Source organism: Podarcis gaigeae (assembly GCF_964106915.1).
Source record: "Podarcis gaigeae genome assembly, chromosome: 15".
Taxonomy (NCBI): domain Eukaryota; kingdom Metazoa; phylum Chordata; class Lepidosauria; order Squamata; family Lacertidae; genus Podarcis; species Podarcis gaigeae.
This window is the reverse complement of record NC_139692.1, coordinates 20292270-20317272: the sequence shown is the minus strand read 5'-3', so window position 1 is coordinate 20317272 and position 25003 is coordinate 20292270. Positions and strand designations below refer to the sequence as shown.

At 40.4% G+C, this 25003-nt stretch overlaps 1 protein-coding gene across 3 annotated transcripts in view; it reads left to right on the top strand.

Moving 5' to 3' along the window:
* BCO2 (beta-carotene oxygenase 2) overlaps positions 1 to 25003 on the top strand; it is a 66499-nt gene that overhangs the window by 23920 nt on the left and 17576 nt on the right. The window contains exon 1 of one of the 3 annotated variants that reach the window (XM_083714040.1): positions 16306 to 16324. The exons of 1 other annotated variant lie outside the window; for it this stretch is intronic. In XM_083714040.1, coding sequence (XP_083570166.1) covers position 16324 — 1 coding nt within the window. In that variant the 5' untranslated portion in view covers positions 16306 to 16323. Of the gene's footprint in view, positions 1 to 16305; positions 16872 to 25003 lie in introns of those variants that run through there. One more of the 3 variants, XM_083714039.1, reaches the window with a different exon arrangement.

The window sequence follows — 25003 nt, the reverse complement described above, 5'->3', positions numbered from 1 at the left end:
CTGCGCAGCCCAAGATCCGACGGCAACTGAGTCGGCTGAACCTTCACAAGCGACTGGGGAAGTAGTGGCTGAGGTCTGAGTATATGTGGATGATGCAGGAGAACAGCCAAGCTGGGCGGTGCACGGAGAGGAAGGGAGGAACAGACAGGAAAGCAGTGCACCAGACCAGGCAGTTTTACCACCAACCATATGACGTTTTTTATTGGGTTGTACAGTGCTGTAATTGAGGAAGGGCTACTGTGGCTCAGTAGCTGTCGTGCACGTAAGAAGGTCCCAGGTTCTTGGCATTTCCAGGCGGAGCTGGGAAGGGAAAATGAACAGCAAGATGGCATCCACTCAAACCGAACCATTACTGTTGAAAATAAGAAAACTGGAGGGCGGTTGGAGGGGAGTTAAGCAGAAACTGGGTATGCGTGGAAGGACTGCCAAGTCAGTTCATCTGTGCTACTCTCAAAGCACATTCCTGGCCTCGACTTAGAATTATTTGATTCAAAGTGTATGGCTTTTGTCCTAGGCTCTGGTTGGTGGGTCTCCAAAAATAAAGGTGAACCTGATAGCCTTGTCTGCTCCTGCAGTAGAGATTCCTGAACTAGATGCACCAATGGTCTGACTACCTATTTAAGGTAGCTTTTTTAGGTTCCTTCCTATCTTTCTGGACTTCCTTGAAAAATGAGACAAAATGCTTCAAATAACTTAATAAATAAACAAAGACATGATTTGGAGTTGCACAAGTATGCCCCCTTCAATCTTTTCTCTTTATCCCAAAATTCAAGAATCAAGAATGCTCATATCTCATTTCTCTTTGTAATATATAGAATCACGAGTAACTTATTTCTCAGCAGTGGCGATGGAGCAGATGCCTCTCGGACCAGGAAAGCCTGTGCACTCTGTCCATGCTCAGTGACGCTTTTTATTTGCTCCTGAGTTGTGCTCTGGCATTGAATGTAGGTTCTGGCTGTGTCCGCCTGGGATTGAGCCTTGGCTCCAAGTCCTTCACTTCAGAAGTCAGCATTTCGGGTTGTATGAATCTTTGAAACCTTTTCTAATTGTTTAATAATTATTTATTCATTCACAGGTCTCTGCAAACTGTTTGCATCTGTTTAGCTCGTTTTCCAGAAATGGAGTCACAATCACCTCAAGGATGTCAGCTGAGGTGTCAGTAAACAGCAGAATGATAGTCCTTTAGTTCCCATTTTAATTCTTCAAACACTAACAACATTCCCTTTCTTCTTACTTTACTACAGAAACAGTGTATGCCCTTAACTGTACATGAAGAGTTCCTAATCACAATAAACTTTTCAGGATGATTAAAAACCTCCAAAGTTCTTTAGCTTAACAACCTTGAGTACTAACAGGCAATCTAATTTAATTTTAATCAGTTTAAATAACTCACTTCACAAATGCCCAGCCAGAATAAGATGCCGAACTAGATGGGCACTTGGTCTAATTCAGCAGGGCTGTTTTATTTAACAACAAAAATATTATCAAACTGTTATGCATAGATTATTATTATTTAAGTGGAGACATTTACCAATAGTTGGTTCTCTGAGCATCATTAAGGAGTTTGATGTGAACAATTATACATTCTAATAATAATAATAATAATAATAATAATAATAATAATAATAATAATTTATATCCCGTCCTCCCTAGCCGAAGCAGCGCTCAGAGCGGCTAACAACAATAAAAGTAACACAGCATTCTAAAATCAATTCATTTTAAAATCAATTCAAAATCAATTTAAATTAATGGCAACCATTGGGCTAGTGTTCTGTGAGGATTACCAAAGGAGGGGGGTCAGACTGTGCCTTGGCCAAAGGCCTGATGGAACAGCTCTTTCTTGCAGACCCTGCGGAAAGATGACAAGTCCCGCAGGGCCCTAGTCTCTTGGGACAGAGCGTTCCACCAGATCAGGGCCACAGCCGAAAAAGCCCTGGCTCTGGTTGAGGCCAGCCTAACCTCCCCATGGCCTGGCACCAAGATGTTTTTGTTTGAAGACCGTAAGGTCCTCCGTGGGGCATACCAGGAGAGGTGGTCCCGTAGGTATGAGGGTCCTAGGCCGTATAGGGCTTTAAAGGTTAAAACCAGCACCTTAAACCTGATCCTGTACTCCACCGGGAGCCACTGGGTGAATGTGATCCCGCAGCGAGGACCCTGTAAGGAGTCTTGCCACAGCGTTCTGCACCCGCTGGAGTTTCTGGGTCGGTCTCAAGGGCAGCCCCACGTAGAGTGAGTTACAATAATCAAGTCTGGAGGTGACCGTCACGTGGATCACAGTGGCTAGGTCAGGGCGAGAGAAGTAAGGAGCCAACTGCTTAGCTTGGCGGAGATGAAAAAATCCCGTCTTTGTTATAGCTGCAATCTGCGTCTCCATGGCAAACAAACTATGCAATTTCATGAGAAAAAATAAGTAAGTCTGAGAATGTACTGCTCCCACAAGGCCACAGGTGAATAACATGCCCATTTGTTTGCCTTTGGGAAAAACTGGAGTTTGTATTTATGTCTCTTAACATAAATGCCCAGACTTTTCTACTTCTTTATCTGTCTTTGGAATTCAAACCATGCTTCTTAAAAGAACAAGGAACTGTAATTATTTCCCTTAAAAAAATATTTAATTTTTTTAGTATTTTCTTGGAGTTCCATTCAGGCAGGCTATCCATGTAAATAAATGATTAAAGTAAGAGGTGTTAGTTTGCTCAGGTGTTTGTTTTGATAGCCTAATCTATTTTAGCATACCCCATTCACTTTTCATAAGTGATGAAAATAATAGTTAATAGCACAGTCCTAACCATGTCTACTCAAAAGTAAGTCCCATTGAATGCACTGTGGTTTATTTCCAGGTAACGTGGGTAGTATTTTGCAGCCTAGGTGCTAAGGAGTTAGGTATTTGCTCTAAGGATATGCCAAATTTGTGTTCATGATGGCAACTGGATATGCTAAATAGGTTAGAGTAGAATGTCAGTTGGGACGTGGGTGGCACTGTGGGTTAAACCACAAAGCCTAGGACTTGCTGATCAGAAGGTCGGCGGTTCGAATCCCCGTGACGGAGTGAGCTCCCGTTGCTCAGTCCCTGCACCTTCCAACCTAGCAGTTCGAAAGCATGAAGTGCAAGTAGATAAATAGGTACTGCTCCAGCGGGGAGGTAGACGGCGTTTCCGTGCGCTGCTCTGGTTTGCCAGAAGCAGCTTAGTCATGCTGGCCACATGACCCGGAAGCTGTACACCGGCTCCCTCGGCCAATAAAGCGAGATGAGCACCGCAACCCCAGAGTCGGCCACGACTGGACCTAATGGTCAGGGGTCCCTTTACCCTTACCTTAGAATGTCAGTCTAAGTCATTTTGTACCACTGTTGTCAGTGTGGTTATGTTTCAGTACTACCCAGTGCGTCGTGGAGGAAATATTACCGGAATAAAAGGTTCAGCCTCCTAACAAGGAACTGAAAGAAGGAGAGGAAGTAGCTGGGTTTTTGGGGTGTTTGCAGTGCCCACAGTTTGTCCAGGAAGTATCAGTATGTTGTTGTGGGCAGCATGGTGTGGGAAAAGTACATTTGCAGAGTGGAATGGTGATTCATAAGAATTGGGATGTGGGAACCCTGCACTCACTCCCTTGACGTACTGGTATGTATATTTAAAACCTGTAATCAAATCACTGGTCTGTCTCTCGGCCAGTGAAAAAACTTGCCTCTAAGATTCCTGTGTTTCCAGGAGACACCCTATTGAAATCAATTTGAATCATATGAAGTGTCTAATTTTTCTTCAGGGCCTTCTAGCATATAATTCTGCCACAGTGTGAGGTTGCAGCGTTTTATTATTTTTTGTTAAATTTATATATAGTTTCTGGCATTCACTCTCTCACTTTCTTTCTAGATGCAAATCTTTTTACATAACTTTATTAACTACATTCTCATGTGCTTGGAGCCCAATCTTAAATGCCACTTACACATCTGGTAGTAACTTACTATGGTAGCACAGTTAACAAATAGCATGATGGTAATGATTTGTCACAGTTATGGTACAAAATATGCTATCCGTACATATGTCACTGCAAGGAATTCTTTGCAACATCAATCTGTAAACATTCTGTTACTCAAGTGTGCATTGGAATACAACCTGAAATAATACCGGTAAAACCAACTTCAAAGAAATTAAAGCAATTTCAAATGAAATTATTATAAATTACACTTAGGCAGAAGTTAATTCAAAGAACTATCAGATGTAATGAGATTCTAAGATAAAGTATAAATTTGCAAGTAGAAAGAGATTAATGGAGACTAGTGTTCCAAGTGGACACTATCAGGCAATATATATTTGGAGAAAAACTTAACTATGAAGTTGGCTTGAGTGGAAAAACCATACAAACTCCAGATGACCCTTGCTGGAGCTATGAAGTTGGTCTGGGTCGGTCAATACTTGAATATGGAACCGCCTGGAAGCTCCACGTACATTAAAACAAATACAATGAATTGACAGCAACCCTGAAATGACACAGACTGTCCTCCTTATGACAACCAAAAGGCAGAAACAACCATTCTGGGCCCAAATACTTCCTTTTATCTTACTTTTCAGAACCACTCTACTGTCTCTGGAATGTACCATATTTTTTGCTCTATAAGACTCACTTTTTCCCTCCTAAAAAATAAGGGGAAATGTGTGTGTGTCTTATGGAGCGAATGCAGGCTGCGCAACTATCTCAGAAGCCAGAACAGTGAGTGGGATCACTCCTTTCGCTGCACAGTGATCCCTCTCGCTGTTCTGGCTTCTGGGATTCAGAATACTTTTTTCTTGTTTTCCTCCTCCAAAAGCTAGGTGCGTCTTATGGTCTGGTGCGTCTTATAGAGTGAAAAATATGGTATCTATGGAGATTTACCTCCCAAAGGTCACCCATCATCAAATCCATAACCACATATTTTGTTTTACATCTATCTAGCCTTATTTACTTATAACCTGTGAGATTAGGCCTTTAACCACATCCTTTAACCATAGTTTGGGGAAATTGTGTGGCACATCTTGGAACACTTCTCTGCAGAATCTGATGTTTTCCTATCCCTCACATGCCTACCATTTTATATATCTTCTCCATTTTGAAAGCAAATCAAAGAAGCAGCCCCTAGAAAACTGAACTGGGTTTAGGGTTGTTGCATCTATCATCTATCTATCTATCTATCTATCTATCTATCTATCTATCTATCATCTATCTATCTATCTATCTATCTATCTATCTATCATCTATCTATCATCTATCTATCTAATCTAATCATCTATCTATCTATCTATCTATCTATCTATCTATCTATCTATATCTATCTATCTATCTTTCTATCATCTATCTATCTATCTATCTATCTATATCTATCTATCTATCTATCTATCTATCTATCTATCTATCTATCTATCTATCTATCATCTATCTATCTATCATCTATATCTATCTAATCATCTATCTATCTATCTATCTATCTATCTATCTATCTATCTATCTATCATCTATCTATATCTATCTATCTAATCTATCATCATCTATCTATCTATCATCTATCTATCTATCATCTATCTATCTATCTAATCTATCTATCTATCTATCATCTATCTATCTATCTATCTATCTATCTATCTATCTATCTATCATCTATCTATAGAGCAGCTTACACATATCACTGATAAGCTAGTCCCTGCCCGCAGGCTTACAATTTAAAAGGAAGGGTTATTGGGAGGGAGGAAGAAAAAAGCAAGTTCTTCATTAGCTATATTGCCCACCCAACCCTTTCTGCTACTTGGATGTGAAGGGACAGCAGCTGTGGGACACTCTTTAGATTTATGAGATAGTGAAGGAGAACCCCACCCCCGTAACTGTCATTTTCTGCAAAGAGCCTGGGAGACAATATTAAGAGTGGGAGAGAAAAACAGATAAGAGGCCCTAACTGTGAGATAACCAGCCTCATATAACCAACATGCTCAAGTCTAATTAAGGCGTGAATGGCTTAGCTATGTCCACTTCCCTTACCTTGGGAAGAAATGGGTAACCAAGCCTATTGTTCAACCCCCAACCAACCTGAGCACAGCATGTAAAGAGGCTAAGTTGGTTGCTCCAGTTTAGCTGCATGGCTCTCAGAAGCCGCTCTTGAGTTCATTTACCAGTAATTTTGGAACTCTCACCACTGTAACTAAGCCAAGTTTTACTGCCTGTGTAACTTCTTCTGAATGCTGTATGGAAAAGCACATGAATCTGACCGACAGAATTTGTAAGTAAACCATTTGTAACCAAATATTTGGTCTTTATCCATGCTAGGGGAAGAGGGAAGTTTTGGAACTAATGAGGGCATATTTGAAAGCTCTAATAGCCTATATTTCCACACTTTACTTTCCTGCATATTTTGTGATTTTAAATCTCTGTTGGGATTCTCTCACCAAAGAGTACGTCTGTGCTGCTTTCCGTTCACATGAATCCCAAAGTGCCTTACAAGCAATAAACAACAATAACAAAACAAAACGCCACAAGTACAGCATAAATCATATAATTAACAAAACGCCAATAAAACAATTACAATCTATAAAGCACTGTTAGCAAAGCAGCAGCTAAGAAATAGGCTAAACATCACAATTGCAGCATAAGGATACAAATGTTTAAAATGAATAATTAGTTTTCACTTGCAAAGACTGTATATTTGGGTTGCTAATGAGACAATGTTTTCAGCCATTAGAAGTCTAAGCTTTTGGAATAGTTTTCCTGGCATACTGATAGGAAGGAGAAAAATGAGAGCTGGATACAATTGGAAGAATGTTTTTGGACCAGTGACTAGGGTTTCATTCAAACTCTTAAGAGCTGGACAGCTATACAGTAATGGTTTTGTCAGCAACAATTCTGCTAAAATGTGTCTTGTGCACAACAATTCTCTGTTTAACAAATATATTTCAATTGTGTAACGATAGAATGATGTCATACATGCTGGCAGAAGAAAAATTAGGCAACATTTTAAACTAAGAAATATTGCTGTAGCGTGAGCTTATTCTTCTGCCTTCTGCCATTTCCTCTTCTTCTGACTCATTTGTTTCTGGAATGATTTTTTGTATTTGTTTAATCAGCTGAATGTTTGGTAACATGCCACAAAAGCACACCCTCCATCTCCATATGGGTTATTTTGCAATAATTGACAAATACAGTAAATCCCTTACTTGCAATAGCTAGCAATGCAGGTAAGGTTTCCCCAGCCAATAAGTGTATAGAAACATGCTGAATCGCCATTTTTTTGTTGCGTGTCGAGGTCCCCAAGCCACCCCCCAAATAACTCACAACGCACACTTAATTTTTGTTTAAGGTTTTTGGCATAATTTTGGCCACAACTTTATTTAAATACAAAACTGTGAGTGGTTGTTTAGGCATTGGTTAAGACTATCTGTCCCCCCGCCTGGGGACAGAACTGACTTCCGGGCACCACCGAAAGACAGTGCGGGGGAAAGCAAGTCGGGGAGAAATGGAGCTGAGTCACAGACTCTCAATTCTCATCCGCATGCTCCCCAAAGGCTTGCAGGCCCTAGTCCCATTCCAGGGATTGGACGAAAAGATGGCAAGCCCCAGGATTCCTTTAACGGAATTCCCTTTCCGCAGCAACCATGGAGGGGCAGGCCCAGCCTATCCTAACCCCTCCTCCACCAATTTATAACCAATGCCTAACCGCAACCTTACAAGTTGTGACGATTTGCTACGCAGTAGGCAAAAACCAAATGGCCCAGCCAATCAGCCAGATGGACAAAATTCCTACCAAGCCCCTGCCCCAACGGCAGACGACCCCATGACAGGCATAGCAAGGTCAATGCAACAACCCCTTACTCAAGGGCGCGTGGGCGGGTGATCCGTTGCACACAGCAAAGAGAAAGCTCCAGGCTGCGTGCAGAGTATTTAAACATTTTACCCCTCCCACCAAGATTGCAACATAACTTTGACCCCAGCAACCCAGTGAACCAATCACTGCCCCAGGCCATCTTTAGAAACCCTGCCTGGTAACAGAGGGGTGGCTCGCCAGACCCCACCGCAACACGTGCTCTCAATGAAGGAGAACACGCTTTACAGTGCTGATGACAATGCAGCCTGGAATTGCATTAGCTTTGTCCATGACTTTGTGTATGACTAAGATAGCAGACAAGACAACGCTTTGTGTGTACAAGGCAATTAATTGTGTAGGATAAAGGGAGACCTGGGCTGGCTCTCAATTTTTTCCATACTTCATAAACAGGTATATAATTCAAAAGGGACTCAAACCAGTTTAGTGGAATAGAAAGAAAGTGAAAAGGAAAAGAAGAAAAGAAGAAATATGAAGATAACGTCTTTCTAGGAATTTTGTGTATAGAATATTCAAATTATGGTTTGTACTCCTTAAAAAATGTTGTGTATTTGATACATTTCTTTTCAATTTCTTTTCTTTTTGTTTTTTAAATCTCTAAAATTTTATTTTATGATTGTTTTCTATTTTTTTTTCCTTTATAGTATATATGGTTTAGGCTCAACTTACAGTGGTACCTCGGGTTAAGTACTTAATTCGTTCTGGAGGTCCGTACTTAACCTGAAACTGTTCTTAACCTGAAGCACCACTTTAGCTAATGGGGCCTCCTGCTGCTGCTGTGCTGCAGCAGCACGATTTCTGTTCTCATCCTGAAGCAAAGTTCTTAACTCGAGGTACTATTTCTGGGTTAGCGGAGTCTGTAACCTGAAGCGTATGTAACCTGAAGCATATGTAACCCGAGGTACCACTGTATTCTTTTCTACTGTCAATTTTAAAAATGCAATAAAGATTAATAATAATAATAATAATAATAATAAATAAAATTCAAAAGCAGCACCTGAAAGCTTGCCCCAAATAAGACCCCTTTAAAGGCAGTTCGCCCCGTTATTCTGCTCTGACTTTGCCTTCCACCAGACTGAGGAGGAAAGGAAAGACAGCGTCTTACCGCCAAAGCAGGACCCCCACCTTGCCCATCCCATTCCCCGCGTCTCAGGGCGGGAAGCAAGGGAGAAGCAATGGCTCCTTCCATTTCTTCCATCATCACCACCATCTTGAGGGGGTGGTGTGAGGGGGGAAAGGCAGCACATTCATATATGGGTGTGGGAACTGTGGAACCAAAACACACACACACACACACACACACACACATAAGGAGATGCTGAAAGTTAAAGGGCATCCATTGCGGGGATGTTTAGATTTACTTTTTAAAATATATATATATATATATTTATTGCTCCATTTCCATGTAACAAATTATCAAACCATATCATCACCTACATAATTTCCCCCTTTCCCCCTCCCCCAAACCAAGAACTTCCCTCAGTTCCTCTCCCTGATTTCGCTACACATACTTTGTCTGCATATTGTAAAATTGTATATATCCTTGCATATCTGTCCATCATGTTATCAACAATAAATTTGTGTATGTTTATTCAAAACCTGCCAAGGAGTCCAGTTCATTTAGTTGTGTTTTTAAATAATTTGTGTAAAGTTCCCATTCTTCCTTGAAGTCACAGTTGTCCTTGTCTCGCAATTTGCATGTCAGTTTCGCCAGTTCTGCATAGTTCATCGATTTCTCTTGCCCCTGTTCTTTTGTCGGGGTTTCCTCATTCTTCCATCCTTGTGCTATCAAGACTCTTGCTGGATGTTTAGATTTACTAATCCCCCACACCCACACCTCTTTCCATGTGGGTGAGGGATTAATTTGTCCCTGGTGTTTGGAGCTCCAAGCAATATTTGGTGGTGGTGCTTTAAAACAGGGTCCTTTATTGTGTGGGGAGTTGGAGCTCAATTTCTGTTGCTGCTGCTACTCTGTTCTAGATCTGTTAAGCGCTGAGGAACGAGGAACAACTCATTGAAAAGAAATGGTTTCCTTTAAAATAAAAGGCATCTAGTCCTTTTATTCCTTCCTCACTCCTTTGTCGGGGTTCACTGTGTGTGGTAATGGTGCTGGTAAAGCTGGCAAACAACAACAACAATCCCTCAGTGTCCTGCTCTAAATGTGATACTCATTTACCTGGGAGTAAGTCCCATTGCACTTAGTGTGGCATTGTACTGAAGTGATACGTAGACAATTGTTCTGTATGCCTGCAATGCTAAGCGCATTTAATAGGGAGAGAGCCTTACTGAGCTTAAAAAGATTTATAGCTTATCTTATTATTTCTTTTGCAATATTCCTATACTGTTTTATGGTCGTAAACTCTTCCAGCAGTTTGTGATGAGATCAACATAATGTAAATGATGCGTTTGCTTACGATTGGCTGGGGTGTGTGAGAAACAAAACTTCTAAAAACAAACTTGCCAATGCTAGAGTATAGCCAGCATTTTGCGAATTTGCCGCAACAATTACTGTTGTTGGTTACACAAGAAAATATGGACAATGCTTGGCTTCTGGTTCCACTCTGCCTTAATGGAGGCACCCCCTGGGGAATGTCGTTGGTGGAGGAAAAACAAGGATGATTGAGGGTAATTATTCTAGCTCTCGCTCTGGCATGGAAGGCGGGAGGCAGGGAGACTCAGTGCAAAAGCACTTCTTCTGCCAAAAACTCTCCAATGTTGCCATTAAAAAGCAGAGGTTCTCCTGCTAATTAGAGTTTAATTTTAACTAAAGTACAGGTGCGTGCTAGAAGAAATGAGATCACCAACTGTGGAACAAACCAACTGCAAGGCGTTTAAGGTTTGAACTTGAAAGAAGGACTTCATTCACTGCAAAAGATGGGGTGGGGGGAGCCTACAGTTTCCTTATTTACTGTAAAGTTTTCTTCTCTACATTTATGATTTGGCAACCCTCCTCTGAACGTTAGTTCAAATTATAGTTGTACAGGCGAGGATGGAAGAAATTGCATTATAAATATGGAATATAACATCAAATGGAACTGTGTGTGTTAAAACATGAAAAAGGGGGGGAAGCTTTATTTTGCAAAAGGTTTACGATGGAAACTTAGAGCTGACCCTTCCCTATCTTTTCTTATTTACAAAGTGAACACTAAGAGGACTTGGAATTTAATTTAATTGGAAGTATAATTGCTCATATATCTTCATTTGAAAGGAAGGATGAAAGGAGTCTGTGAACTGCCAAGGAACTGACTGCTCTTCTTCCCAGGCTGAGAGGAAAAATTATAACAACAGTTTATTTATTGGGACAGAGTGAGTTTTGCAGCTGTTGTTAAAGTTGCAAAACAATGAAGCACGGAACAGAGTGAGGTAGAAATTTCTGGAAAAACAATGGGATTTCAGCTCCGTCCAAGGCATGATGGATAATAGCAACAACCGGGAAAAGATAGACATAACATTTTACAAGGACAGGAAGAAACACCATGGACAGAATAATTGCCACACATAGGAAGAACAAGGATATAGGTTTTTTTTGTTTTTATTTATTTTTAACAAGGATATAGTTTGAGTGCCTCACTTGTAGTTTTATAAATCATTTAATGTGTCAACATGAATAGAACTTTATTTTAAGTACAGTGGTACCTCAGGTTAAGTACTTAATCTGTTCTGGAGGTCCATTCTTAACCTGAAACTGTTCTTAACCTGAAGCACCACTTTAGCTAATGGGGCCTCTCGCTGCCGCCGCACCCCTCCATGCAATTTCTATTCTCATCCTGAAGCAAAAATCTTAACCTGAGGTACTATTTCTGGGTTAGTGGAGTCTGTAACCTGAAGTGTATGTAACCTGAAGCGTATGTAACCCGAGGTACCACTGTATAGGGTTTTTTGTGTTTATATGTAAACTGAGAGATCAGCGATGGATGCCTCCTATGTTGAGGAGCTCGAAGGAATCCTGAAAGAAGCTCGTTCTATGGAATATAACATAAAGGTGAAAATGGAGAATCTAACACAGATTTGCTGCAATTGCAGACACTCTATGAGGTGAACATGGATTATCTGGCAAATGACCTGAATTTTAATGCACAGGCTGCATATTTAGGGTTCCATCTCTGCTGTACACTATTGTAGAACAAAACACCCTCTTATCTTTTGTAATACTTACATATACTTGTATTTATCATTCAAGAAATATCCCAACACTTTTCAAAGCAATGTAACTTTAGCAGTATTGATGAAATAGAATATAGGATTTTGTTTTTAATATGATTATGTGGGATTGGAGTCTATTAAAAGGCCCATGCCCATAACCTTTTCTTTCTAAAACAAGTTTGGATGTAGATTGGGCTCCCTTTCTGATAGTAATAACTTAATGTATCAGAAAGAGGGAATGCGGAGAATTTGGAATGCTTGAACTAAAACAGACTTTGCAATGAAGAATAGGGACAAACAAGTTAGGAACATTTTATGGTTTGGCAGAAAGTGGCTAACTTTGACTGATACTTTATTTTTGTGGGCATACTGTAATCTGTTGAAAGCGAGTGCAGTGTGCCCATTCGACATGCCAGTGGATTGTGGCCCCAGAATACTCTCTGCCTGTAGAGAGCCAGCACAGATAACGTTTCAATCAAAGGCTAGCTTGCTACAAACACAAGGGCATTTATACTTGTGTTAAGTCATCTTCCCCTGATTCACTCTCATGGGTTTGCTGATCACACTTCACCAGCTGCAGGTGAAGGACAAGCCCACCTACCCACCCACCAAAATTAACCCTGTATTGTCCCTTTCCTCTTCATGCATAAACTGCATGCATAATGCTTACACTAACAAAATCTAGACCATGCTAAGTCTTCTTAAATCTCATTATTGTGTTAAACAGAAGAGAGTCAAACACATGTTTAATTGTCACATAAAAACTTTAGTATTTAACAGTGCTTAACTTTGGTTGGATTGTGCACTCAGTGTATTTTGGTAAAACCATATTTCAGACTAAACACCTGTTTTAACTACCATAAATAGATTTTACAGATTCATCTTTCTTGCTGCATATTTTATTATTTTGGAATGTTGGGGGACTCAGTCAATTAAAATAAAAGAGAAAGGAAGATAGGACATTCCAAAAATTATTTTATTTTGCTTGTGCAAATTTGCAACACCTATCTGTCCCTAAATAAAATCATGCTTTTGTTACTAACCTTCAGAAATCAAGGACATTATTTTACTCATTGTGTAATGATAAGTTATTAAGCAACTGATACAAGATTCTATCCGTCAACAATTGTTGGTATATCCTAGACCTAGACTAAATGTAATACCTGTTTTTCATTGTACTGAGAATTATACTTCCACTTTTCTTTCCATGATCTGCTTTCCTGTTGGATTAGAGACTCAGGGTAAGGTTTAAACTAAAAATTAATTGGGTTTAAAGCTGCCATGTCTGATCAACAGAGCTTAGCTGGGAATTACTTCTCCCTCTAATCTTTTCCATCCTTTTGTTCAACATGCAACCTTCCTAATATTTTAGACTATTAACAGAGTCAACTTGACTCAAAGACCTCAGAACCCAGTGTCTTGAAATGACCGCTGATGAGGTCTATAGATTCTACTGGTTAGGAGTAGCTGTGACTACTCTGACCACTACTAAAAATTATATGGATCATATCCATAATTGATAAAATACAGAATACTAGAGAACACAAGGCTCTTTCATACTTTTGCCAGTTATTTAATGTTTTGTTCTTCTGACACATGTGACCTATTAAATTGTAAATATGCTTATTAAGATAGACTGTTTACCAATATTCCTTCATGTTGGCTTATGACAAAACTAGGGAATCTTTCAGCCTTAAGCTGGATGTGGCTGTGGTGGGTTTCCAAATGGCTCTCAGCCTCCCCTCACCAGCTGTATTCCTCTTCAGACCTGCCCTTCACAATGAGCTGCTGATGGAGGAAGAAATTGCTCTTTTCTAATTAGATTTTCCTGCTGGATCTACTCTGATGTGAGTTCTTCAGTACTATTCATCTCTTTACACAGCCTTCACATAAATGCAGAGGTGTGTGGCACTGAAAACTTTAGCACATGCAGAAGGATCACAGAGGGAGGCATGCGGGTATAGGTGATAATAATATTCTTCACAATCCAGACCGGTTCCAGTTTTCTTTGAGTCTGCTTTCTGTTGGTTGGAAAGGGACAGCAACCAAGTGTTATGAGTATTTTAAAAATAGGAGGCAGATGCATTAGAAAGAAAAATTCCCCAAGAGGCTCCTGAAGGACAGCACTAAAATCTGGGATGACTTTCCTCTCTCACAGGGTCATGTGACAAAAAAGGTCCTTGCTGGGGGAGGAGCCATCTCCCGATCCCCAGTTTGGCCCTGAAGCTCTCAACGTGCCAGCATGTGTTTTCTTATTTTTAATTTCTTTCTGGATTCTCTCTCTCTCTCTCTCTCTCTCTCTCTCTCTCTCTCTCTCTCTCCTCCCAATGCAGCCTTCTGGCAAGGACAATACAAAATTAATTAATCAATTAAAAAACAAAATAAACAAGACAAAGTGATACTAATCATTCCACACTGGGCAAGAAGACCATGGTTCCTAGAGCGCCTACTCATCATTGAACTTCCCATCATAGCGACTCCCAGCTAGGAGGGATCTGCTCAAACAGGGACCAATCCTTCACCCAGACCTAGGAATGTTCTGATTAACTGGCTAGAGACTGAGTGCATCTGGCTCTCGGACCTGGCAGCATCCGGGAAGGTTCTAGAGTATTGGAGAATATTATTGGGCTGGTTCAGTCAGAAAGGGAGGCATCCTATGGCCAAAGACATATTCAGCATATTTGAGTTCCTGCAAGAGGGCTTAGATAAAGGTCTAAGCACTAGCACATTCAAGAGACAGGCAGCTGCCCTAGGCAGCATCTTGGGTTGCAAAAGGGGATTTTCCTTTGTCTTCACACCCCTCGCTGAAGGGCGTAAATCAGAAGAATTCCCCAAGTGGTGTGTCGATTCCCCAGCTGGAATCCAGGTTTTGGACAGCCCTAATGAGCACTACCCTCGAACCTATGGCAACAATAGACTTCCATCTGAAGGCAGTTTTTTTTCTGGTGGTTGTCACATCAGCTCAACGGGTGCCAGAGATCGGAGCACTGACTTCCGACCCATATCTTTGTACCTTCCATCAAGACAAGGTGGATCTTTCATTCATCCCCAAGGTGAATTCCCTTTTCTGCAGGTCTCAGGAAATAGCATTACCCTACTTCTGCCCCAAGCCAGATAAGGAGAAGGCCTGGCACTCTTTGGGCATGCATAGAGCACTGAGGTTCTTAGACAGAACAAAGGCCTTCACAAAGTCTGTAGCAGTTCTTCCAAAGCAGGTTCTCCAGCAGGTTTAACAGCACACCTTTAAAGGGGACTTTCCCCTGGTGGATGCTTGTTGGGCAACCATCTGGGCCTCCTTGCACACATTCGCCATACACTACAAGCTAGACAAATGGGCTTCAGCCGACACAGCCTTTGGCAGGAAGGTACTACAAAAGGTGGTACAGCCATGATGCTTCTCTAAGCCCACCCAATAGGAATAGCTCTGGTACATTCCAGATGGAAGAAGGGCTGTCCTTCATGAGCCTCTGGGAAACAGAAGAAAATTAGTACAGTGAATTTCTATTCCCCGAGACTCCAGGGACAGCAGCTACCACAATGAGAGAGTCATGCATGGCTGTATGGGATGGGACTTCACAGGATGAAGTAAAGCCACAAGATAGTACCTAATAAGTTATGTTCCTGAGGTTTTTTTTTATCTAGCAGTACACCTGGAAGATAAATTGATACGACACACCAATTGGAGCAGGAAATGAACTTCACCACCTGCAACGTGCTGACTAAAGGGGAGCGGTTATTTCCTGCTCAACCATCCTAACTGGAGAATGTGAGACATTCTGAGAGATCTGCATTGGCTCCCAGTACGTTTCCGAGCACAATTCAAAGTGCTAGCTATCCTAACCTTTAAAGCCCTAAACGGCCTTGGTCCAGTATACCTGAAGGAGCGTCTCCACCCCCATTGTTCAGCCTGGACACTGAGATCCAGTGCCGAGGGCCTTCTGGCGGTTCCCTCATTGCGAGAAGTAAGGTTACAGGGAACCAGACAGAGGGCCTTCTCGGTAGTGGCGTCCACCCTGTGGAACACCCTCCCTTCAGATGTGAAGGAAATAAGTAGCTATCCTATTTTTAAAAGACATACGAAGGCAGCCCTGTTCAGGGAAGTTTTTAATATTTAACGCTGTACTGTTTTTAATACTTGACTGGGAGCCACCCAGAGTGGATGGGGAGACTCAGCCAGATGGGCCAGGTATAAATAATAAATTATTATTATTATTATTATTATTATTATTATTATTATTATTATTATTTCTCTCTAGCAAGGACCTGCTTTGTTATGTGACCCTAGCTACTAGTGAGAGGGAAGAGTCATCCCAGATGTAAGGGAGTCTCTGGGAACAGAAATTCACAGTAAGAATTTCCTTTCATTCACTTCCTTACTAAGCTGGGTCAAATCACTTTGCCCTCTTGTTTTGAAACAATTAACTGGTAGCACATTTCATTAGATTCTCTGGGCATATTTGTAAACGGTCCTAAACGTGTTAGACAGCAAAGCTTGTGCATGTGAAAAGGCAATCTTAACTGGGAAAGTGCATACTATGCCATCAATTTCTTTTCAAAGCTGCAGAGATGGAACACTGCAGAATGACAGTGCAAAAAGCTGGTATCGCTGTTTCTGTCTGTTCTGTTCAGCTTCATCCCTAAATGCCCTTGTTCAGTCAGAAAAGGCTGAGACAGAGTCAGGCTTTTATTCTGAAATGATGTGCTCAGCCAGCCTAGTTGTACACTCCCATCATTAACAGATGCACTGTACCATCTTTCGCATAGACGGTTTATGCAGGTTCCTCAGTGTATGCTTCAGAATCACGAAAGATGCTTTCCCACATGTTCTCTTTCATTAGCCTCCTGTCTAGGAATGTGGCTGATTTTCTTTGGTCTTTGCTCCAGTACATCCCAGGTAAGATTTCCATTTCCTCCCAGTTTTCTGCTAGAGGCTGTTTTTCAGCATCTGAGATTGGACCGACTGTATTCAGAGGCCTGTTTGGGATTGTGCCTGTATCCCACAAGATTAGAGTCTCGTTATTATTCAGAAGCGCACATACTAATTATTTCAGATTGTGCAGTTTGGGGGCTGGGAGGTCATCGGCGGCCAACAACAATCTCTGCAATTAGGTTGCAGTCTGAAATTTGAATGGCTTTTTATTTTATTTTTAAGAAGGAAGTCGCTTGTTTAAAACATGTAACACCAAAGCTTTCACCTAGTCTCCACAATACAGAACTCAGAGAATATCAAAACAGTCAGCTAGGGAGTGATGAACTAAAATAATGTGTAATGTGTTTCTCATTGGAATCGGGATTGGAACTCTCAAAGCCTAGTTAAGTTGCATTGCTATCCTTAAGCCATGGTGTTGCCTGCTGTCAAATTTTCATTAGAATGGAGCAGGAAAGCAATAATGGAATTATCCATGTATAGCAAATTCAGTTCATCTGCTGTGCAAGCTTTGGTATTGTTAGGTAGAACCTGCTAGTTTCATTGTTGCAAGCTTTGTAAGGATAAATGCCTTGAGCGATAGTGTAATATGTTTTTTAGTTATCTTCTGTATTGTATTGCTTCACAGTACCTATGCTATTTTGACAGCAATGTAATATGTTTTAAGAGCAAGAGTTGTGCAATATTACATAGATGGGAGAAAAACAACATTTAATCACAGCAGTAATCTAAAAAGCAATTTCTATCAAAGTTATTCTTCTTTATTTTTTACCCTTTTGCTGGAAATGCAAACTTTGGATCACCAAAGCAAAATAGAAACAAATTGTGGGAAAGCGGTAACTTTCATAGCTGACAAATCTCAGATACATTAAAAACAGAGAATAGAGTTTAACCAGTAAAACCACAGACTCAAGATTGTAACTGAAACAAATCACTGAGTGGCGTTATTAAACGACATGAAATATTACAAAAGTTATAGTAAATAAAACAAGATAAAACAAGTTACAAAAGATAAAATATTTGAAACTAAAGCAACTTACATAAGACAAAACTTAAAGCAGCTTTATACAATTTGCACGTACTCATTAATGGTATGAAGTCATAAATAACATAATCTTCTTCCCCCTTCCTCCAGTCAGTCTAGTTCTGAAACAGTTCTAAATCCCTAGCATAGTAAAATAAATGAATAAAAGTCAATGTTTTCAACCCAAGGCAGTGGGCTAGGCCTTTTAGTCTTCAGCAGGGCCAAATACACAAAACAAGTTGAGTAGTAGGCAGTAAGCAAGAAGAATAAATAAATCTTATACAACTCTTCCCATCTCCACCCCCCAAAATAAAGAACTAACAAAACGCGCACTCACAATGCTACCTTTTATATCAATCAGCAATGGAACCAGGAGACTGGACTTCTTTTTGCCAATTTTACATTAATTTCATTACTCTTATTGGTGGACCCACATAAGATGTAGCTATGAATTACCATTATTTGTCAGGAAGAGTGGAAGAAAGTAACTAACTGGAACTCTTGGGTTATCACACTCCAGCAGTGGCCTGCCAAAATGTATAATGCTTTCATTTATGTTGTGGCTTCATGGCTGTTTTGCTGCTACATTTATCATTATGCCAGAGTCTTAAACGGCAGCACGTACAGCATCAAAACTTGCACAAAGACTTTGCAACCTGGAAAAAAAAGACAAGACATGTACTTTTGTAAACCAAGAAAATATTTTATAAAAACTATTTTAAAAAAAATAATACAAACTGCCTATGCAAAAATGACACAGACATGAAACAGCATCTTCCATCTTGATCCATCGTGGCTGTTTTCCTGTGTGCATCAAACTTGTCATAATTGCTGGGTATTACAGGCATGCAGGTCTGGCAGGGCCCAGATTTTCAGACGTTGCCTGAACTTTTCTCCTCTGAAATGCCTTTCGCATGAACAGTAGTCATAAAAACATTCTCAATTTTTATATCATTCTCACCTAGCGAATAATCTAAAATTAGTATCTAGTTTTCTTAATATGCTTCTGCTTTCCCTTCTAAAGGTGTGTTCCAGAATTCTGATGAATGCCGGAAACAAAACTAAATAATTATTGGCTTTTACATTTTCAAACACGGTTGTTTGTTTCTTTGCCATACCATGCATTTGGTGCAGCCTGAGATCGTTTGCATTGGACACAAAACCAATGAGTTTGCAAAGTGCTTCCTTAATCTCAAAGTTGCAGGCAGTTGCCTGTCTAAGGCGAACCAGAAAATGGAGCCAACTCCATGCACTGGCATGAGAGTGAGAGAGAATTCTTTAGTTGCCAGATTCATGTACTTTGTTTTTAGTGGCACTAAACTGTAATTTACCTTAGAAATACTTGGCATTTCTAGCGTTATCGTCTTCTGATTTGCCTCTTAACACACCGTTCTCAAGGAATGGAGCAGGTAAAGTATGAAAAGTTTGGGTGTTGTTTTTTTTTGAAAGTACACAACTGGAGACCCAAGGTTGGGAAATCCTGATTTAGAGAATTGCAGGCTTACAGTGAGAGCTTGTACATGTCTATTCAGAAGCAAATCCCATTGGCGTCAATAAGGCTTACTCCCAGGCAAATGAGTAGAGGACTGCTGCCTTCCTTTCTTCCTTAGCCAATGGATAGGAACAGAATGTTCCTTGCAGTTGGCTTTTGCTGGCAGAAAACGTGCAGGTGAAGCCAAGCCATGTCAGTAATTGATGGTGATAGAGTAGATGATCAGAAGCAATGTTTCAAAAGGGAGAAAAGTCAACAGCTTGACTTAAGCATGGAGGATTTTGTTGGTCACTGACCTGGCAACCTGCCAAGTACATCACTGTGACCTGGCAACCAGTCAAGGGTGTGGTCATTCTTGGGTGAGGGAGAAGCCAGGGCGATAGTTGTGGTGTGGCTCTTTTTGTTGTGGCTCAACACAGCACCTCAGGAGACACTGTACTGCCTGCCTGGCTCCAGATGCCAACCATAAAAAGCACCCCCATTTAAAACAGAAGCAAATAACTCAATTTGTCTCAGCTGTGGTGAGACAGTCAGTTCCTGAAACCAGAGTTGCTGGCTGAGTCTGGCTGTTGGACTCTGCCTGTACTGAGCATGCGGTGAACCCCAGGGAATTATTTTATTTCTTGAAGCACTTTGAGTAAGGACCATGTAACCCTTGCTGATGGTTCATGTGTTTCAATCCAAGGGTGAGGGCCGGCGTATGTGCCTTGTCTGGGGGCACATTTGGAAAATGTTTTGCTAGTGGGAAATCTCCAGTAATGTTTGCTGAGTGTAGCATGCTTGACAAAAGATATTTACAATGTAATCTTTACTGGCAGAACTTGCCGGAGAATGGGCCATGCACACTTTAGAAGTTTAGCAAAAATGCCACAGCTGTGCACTGATGTAAAGTTAAAAGCCTGCAGGTAAATACTTGGGAGTGTGAAACCTGCAAACTTTCTAAGTGAGCAAAAAGAGTAACAGAGTGTCATAAAGACCATTTGCTCAAGCGCAAACTGACCTAACTTATTAGTTTTCAATGACAATCTAATAGTAGCCTCAATATACTGTATTTTTTGCTCTATAAGACTCATGTTTTCCCTCCTAAAAAGTAAGGGGAAATGTGTGTGCATCTTATGGAGTGAATGCAGGCTGCGCAGCTATCCCAGAAGCCAGAACAGCAAGAGGGATTGCTGCTTTCACTGCGCAGCGATCCCTCTTGCTGTTCTGGCTTCTGCGATTCAGAATATTTTTTTTCTTGTTTTCCTCCTCCAAAAACTAGGTGCGTCTTGTGGTCTGGTGCGTCTTATAGAGCGAAAAATACGGTAACAATACCAATTTGTAATACAATTACTAATACCAATCGTTCAAATACCGAATTATATAATTTAGATAAGATGCCCCCCCTCCCCGTGTGCTACAACTGAAGGTTTGATTATTTTCTTTATTTCTGATCTCCAAAACCTTATTGATTTCAATTACATTCTGGACATCATAATAATCCCTTATACAACAACTGCGATATTAATAACTTCTATTCATGTTGACACATTAAATGATTTATAAAACTACAAGTGAGGCACTCAAACTATATCCTTGTTAAAAATAAATAAAAACCAAAAAAACCTATATCCTTGTTCTTCCTATGTGTGGCAATTATTCTGTCCATGGTGTTTCTTCCTGTCCTTGTAAAATGTTATGTCTATCTTTTCCCGGTTGTTGCTATTATCCATCATGCCTTGGATGGAGCTGAAATCCCATTGTTTTTCCAGAAATTTCTACCTCACTCTGTTCCGTGCTTCATTGTTTTGCAACTTTAACAACAGCTGCAAAACTCACTCTGTCCCAATAAATAAACTGTTGTTATAATTTTTCCTCTCAGCCTGGGAAGAAGAGCAGTCAGTTCCTTGGCAGTTCACAGACTCCTTTCATCCTTCCTTCCAAATGAAGATATATGAGCAATTATACTTCCAATTAAATTAAATTCCAAGTCCTCTTAGTGTTATTCAGTTCACTTTTCTTATTTACTTCAAGAGTCAGCTTTAAGTTTCCATCGTAAACCTTTTGCAAAATAAAGCCTCCCTCCCTTTTTCCTTTTTTACACAAACAGTTCCGTTTAATGTTATATTCCATATCTATAATCCAATTTCTTCCCTCCTCGCTTGTACAAATATAATTTGAAATAACATTCAAAGGAGGGTTGCCGAATCATAAATGTAGAGAAAAAAAGTTATATAAAGAAACCATAGGCTCCCCCCCCCATCTTTTGCAGTGAATAAAGTCTTCTCTCAAGTTCAAACCTTAACAACCTTGCAGCTGGTTCTGTTCTGCAGTTTGTGATCTCATCTCTTCTAGCACACACATGTACTTTAGTCTGAATGAAACTCTAATTCACAGGAGAACCTCTGCTTCTTAATGGAGGCATTGGGTTTTCGGCAGAAGTGCTTTTGTACTCAGTGCCTCCCTGCCTCCTGCATTCCATGCCGGAGTGAGAGCCAGGATAACTATCCTCAGTCATCCTTGTTTATCCTCCACCGACGATCTCCTGCTGTCATGAGAGCTGCCTCCATTAAGGCAGACTGGAACTGGAAGCCATGCACCTCAAACTTTTGAGGAAGTCCTGCAGCTGCCTTCACAACAGCAGGATATTGGGTTTGCTGCAATGGAACAACAAATGCAATCCCTGACTGATCACAAGGTTTTCTCACTTGTTGATGTGCCAGGAGAAATCTGTGGGGTTCCGTTGGGTCTATAAAAGTAAAACCATAGCATCTGGTAAAGTGAAGTTTAAAGAAAAGTTTGTTGTGAAAGGATTCATGCAGAGAAGGGGTTTAAATTATGATGAGACTTTCGTTCTGACAGCCAGGAGTGAAAGTATGAGAATTCTTTTAACCCTTACAGCAATACGTGATCTTGAAGTTAGTCACTTTGACATTGCGATAGCATATTTAAACGCAGGGTTAAAAGAGGTGGTTTATATGCAGCAAGCTCCAGGATTTGAGCAGAATCCTAAAGGTGTATACAGACTTTACATGGTGATCTATGGACTTTGCCAATCAGCCAGAAATTGGAAAATGTGCTTGCATGAAGCGCTAATTGTTCTAGGATTCCAAAAGAGCTGGGCTGATTCCTGTCTATATTGTAAAGTGACAGGAGATGATTGTATGTTTTTTCTAGTGTTTGTTGATGATCTAACGTATGTTGGGAAAACAAACAACTAAATTCAGGAGTTTGCCCAGCAAGGGTTCCAGCTCAAAGATTTAGGAGCTATAAAGAGTTACCTGGGAGTTGAAGTACAGAGAATAAGTGATGGGAGTTTTTCTACTAAGCCAGAAAAAGAAATTTACACAACTGTTAGAACGTTTTGGTATGCAGAATTGTAAAGGCGTTCAAACTCCGCTGGCGACAGACTTTTAAAAAGCAGAGTAATGTGGTGTTTGAAAACCAGGAGCTATACCACTCTGCCATTGGCAGTTTGTTGTACATTCACAGTGGTCCAGACTAGATGTTAAAAATGCTGTGGGTGTTCTTAGCAGGTTAGTTTCAAAGCTAACCACAGCAGCTTGGCAAGCAGTTAAAAGAGTGTTTTAAAAGCAACAAAGGACTACTGTTTAAAACTGTCATCCTCTTTGGAAATGATGTACAGACAAGAAGGTCCACTGCTGGGATAGTAGTACAATTTTTTTATATGATTTTTATTAATTTTCCAATAAAGACAAATTTATAACATCATTAAACATCAAAAACTCATCACATATCTTTTTTTCTTTTAGACTTCCATCAACATGTCTGATAATTTTCCGTAATTATCACAAATCTTCACATTTCTTAATTTATATTGCACTATATATATCTTATCTTACCATGTTGTTTAAACAATATTTCTACCAAATCTTCTTACAGAGCTTCTTGAAAACTTACAAACGTTATATCATTATCACAAATATTTTTAATATATTCTGTAAATTTACTCCAGTCCTCAGTGAATCTTTGGTCTTGTCGGTTGCGAATCCTCCGTGTCAATCTGTCCAGTTCCGCGTAGTAGAATTTGGACGGTCTCTAGTGGGTTGGAAATCCCGGAAACGGGTTGGTATCTGTGTCTACATCTGAAGCGGAATAGGCTGCTCTGTCTGAATTGAACAATCAGCTTCCCTATTTTGTGCAGATTCTTACCGACATGAATGTAGAATCCAAGATACCTGTGACAGTTTATGAGGACCATCAGGCCTGCATATCCATGGCAGAGCCTGAACAATTCAAGTCTAGGACAAAACACATGGACATAAAATATAGACACGTCAGGGACAATGTGGAACATGGATTGATGAAACTTGTATATTGTGAGTCGAGCCAGAACATTGCTGATATAATGGCATAATAACATGCTATGATACATTTTTTTCCTTAAGAGAATTAAGAAGGGGTGTTGAGGTTCCTTTAATTGCTGTTAAGGAAAAGCTGGTGCATGGGCTTCCCTTATCTTGCACCTTCAGGTCATGTGATTAGTGTTTGACGGTCACTGACCTGGCAACCAGCCAAGGGTGTGGTCATTCTTGGGTATATTAAGAGTACAATGAGCAAAGGGTACATTGCTTCTTTGCTTCGCTGCAAAGAAGCCCTGCCAGATTGACGCTGAACTCTGTGCTGTATGTATGCTGTGAATTGGACTTGCTTTGCATTTGAAGCCTGCACCTTCTACTAGGGATCTACCAGAGGCCTGTATATAGTGAAACTGCCTTTAAAAACAAAACAAAAACAACTTTCATATGTTGCGAGTTTGAATAAGTCTTCAATCCAATCATAGAAGGGAGCCGCATTTTAATTTTTCCAATTCATGAGTATCATTCTTTTGGCTGTGTGGTAAGGGCACGGAGAGTCCACTCGCATTGTCCTTTTGTAAGGTTCCATGAGTATATAATGCGAGAGGATATTTTGCTCTGTAAATGTAAGTTTGTTCCATATAGTTCTGTTGATAGCTTCAGTTACCTTCTGCCAAAACTCTTTCAATATAGGATAATGAAAAAACATATGTTTTAGAGAAGTGTTATCCCTATTGTATCTCCAACAGTTAGATACCTTAGATAGCCCCTTAAAAAAAAAAAAAAACTTACCGGTAATGGAGTCCAGTATACTCTAAATTTTTGTTGATGTTGTAATAGCCTCAATTTAAGGTCCAGAGACACTCTTGTTGTAGCAGTTAAAACAGTTTCTCACTGTTTGGTCGAAACTGAGATCTCTAATTCCTTATTCCAATGTTCCCTTAGTACCTTGGTTTGCTAATAACAAAGATATATATCTTTGGGAAACTGCCTTAATGCTTTGGACCTGTCAGTAAAGGACTGAACCGGTTTAGGAGTTGGAGTCCGAATGAATTTCTTCCAGCACAAAACTTCACTGCCATGAACCTACATGCTTGGGGAGCTGCACATGTTTGGCACATGTCATGCACCAACAGTGTGTGAGAGTGTGCCCAGAAGGGAATGTTGTTCCCTTTCTTGAAAGGGATATATTGGCAGCTCTGTGTTCCTACCTCACTACATAATTATTACACATAGCATCAGATTTTCTGCTTTGAATGTATTTTACCAGAGCTTAACCACCAAA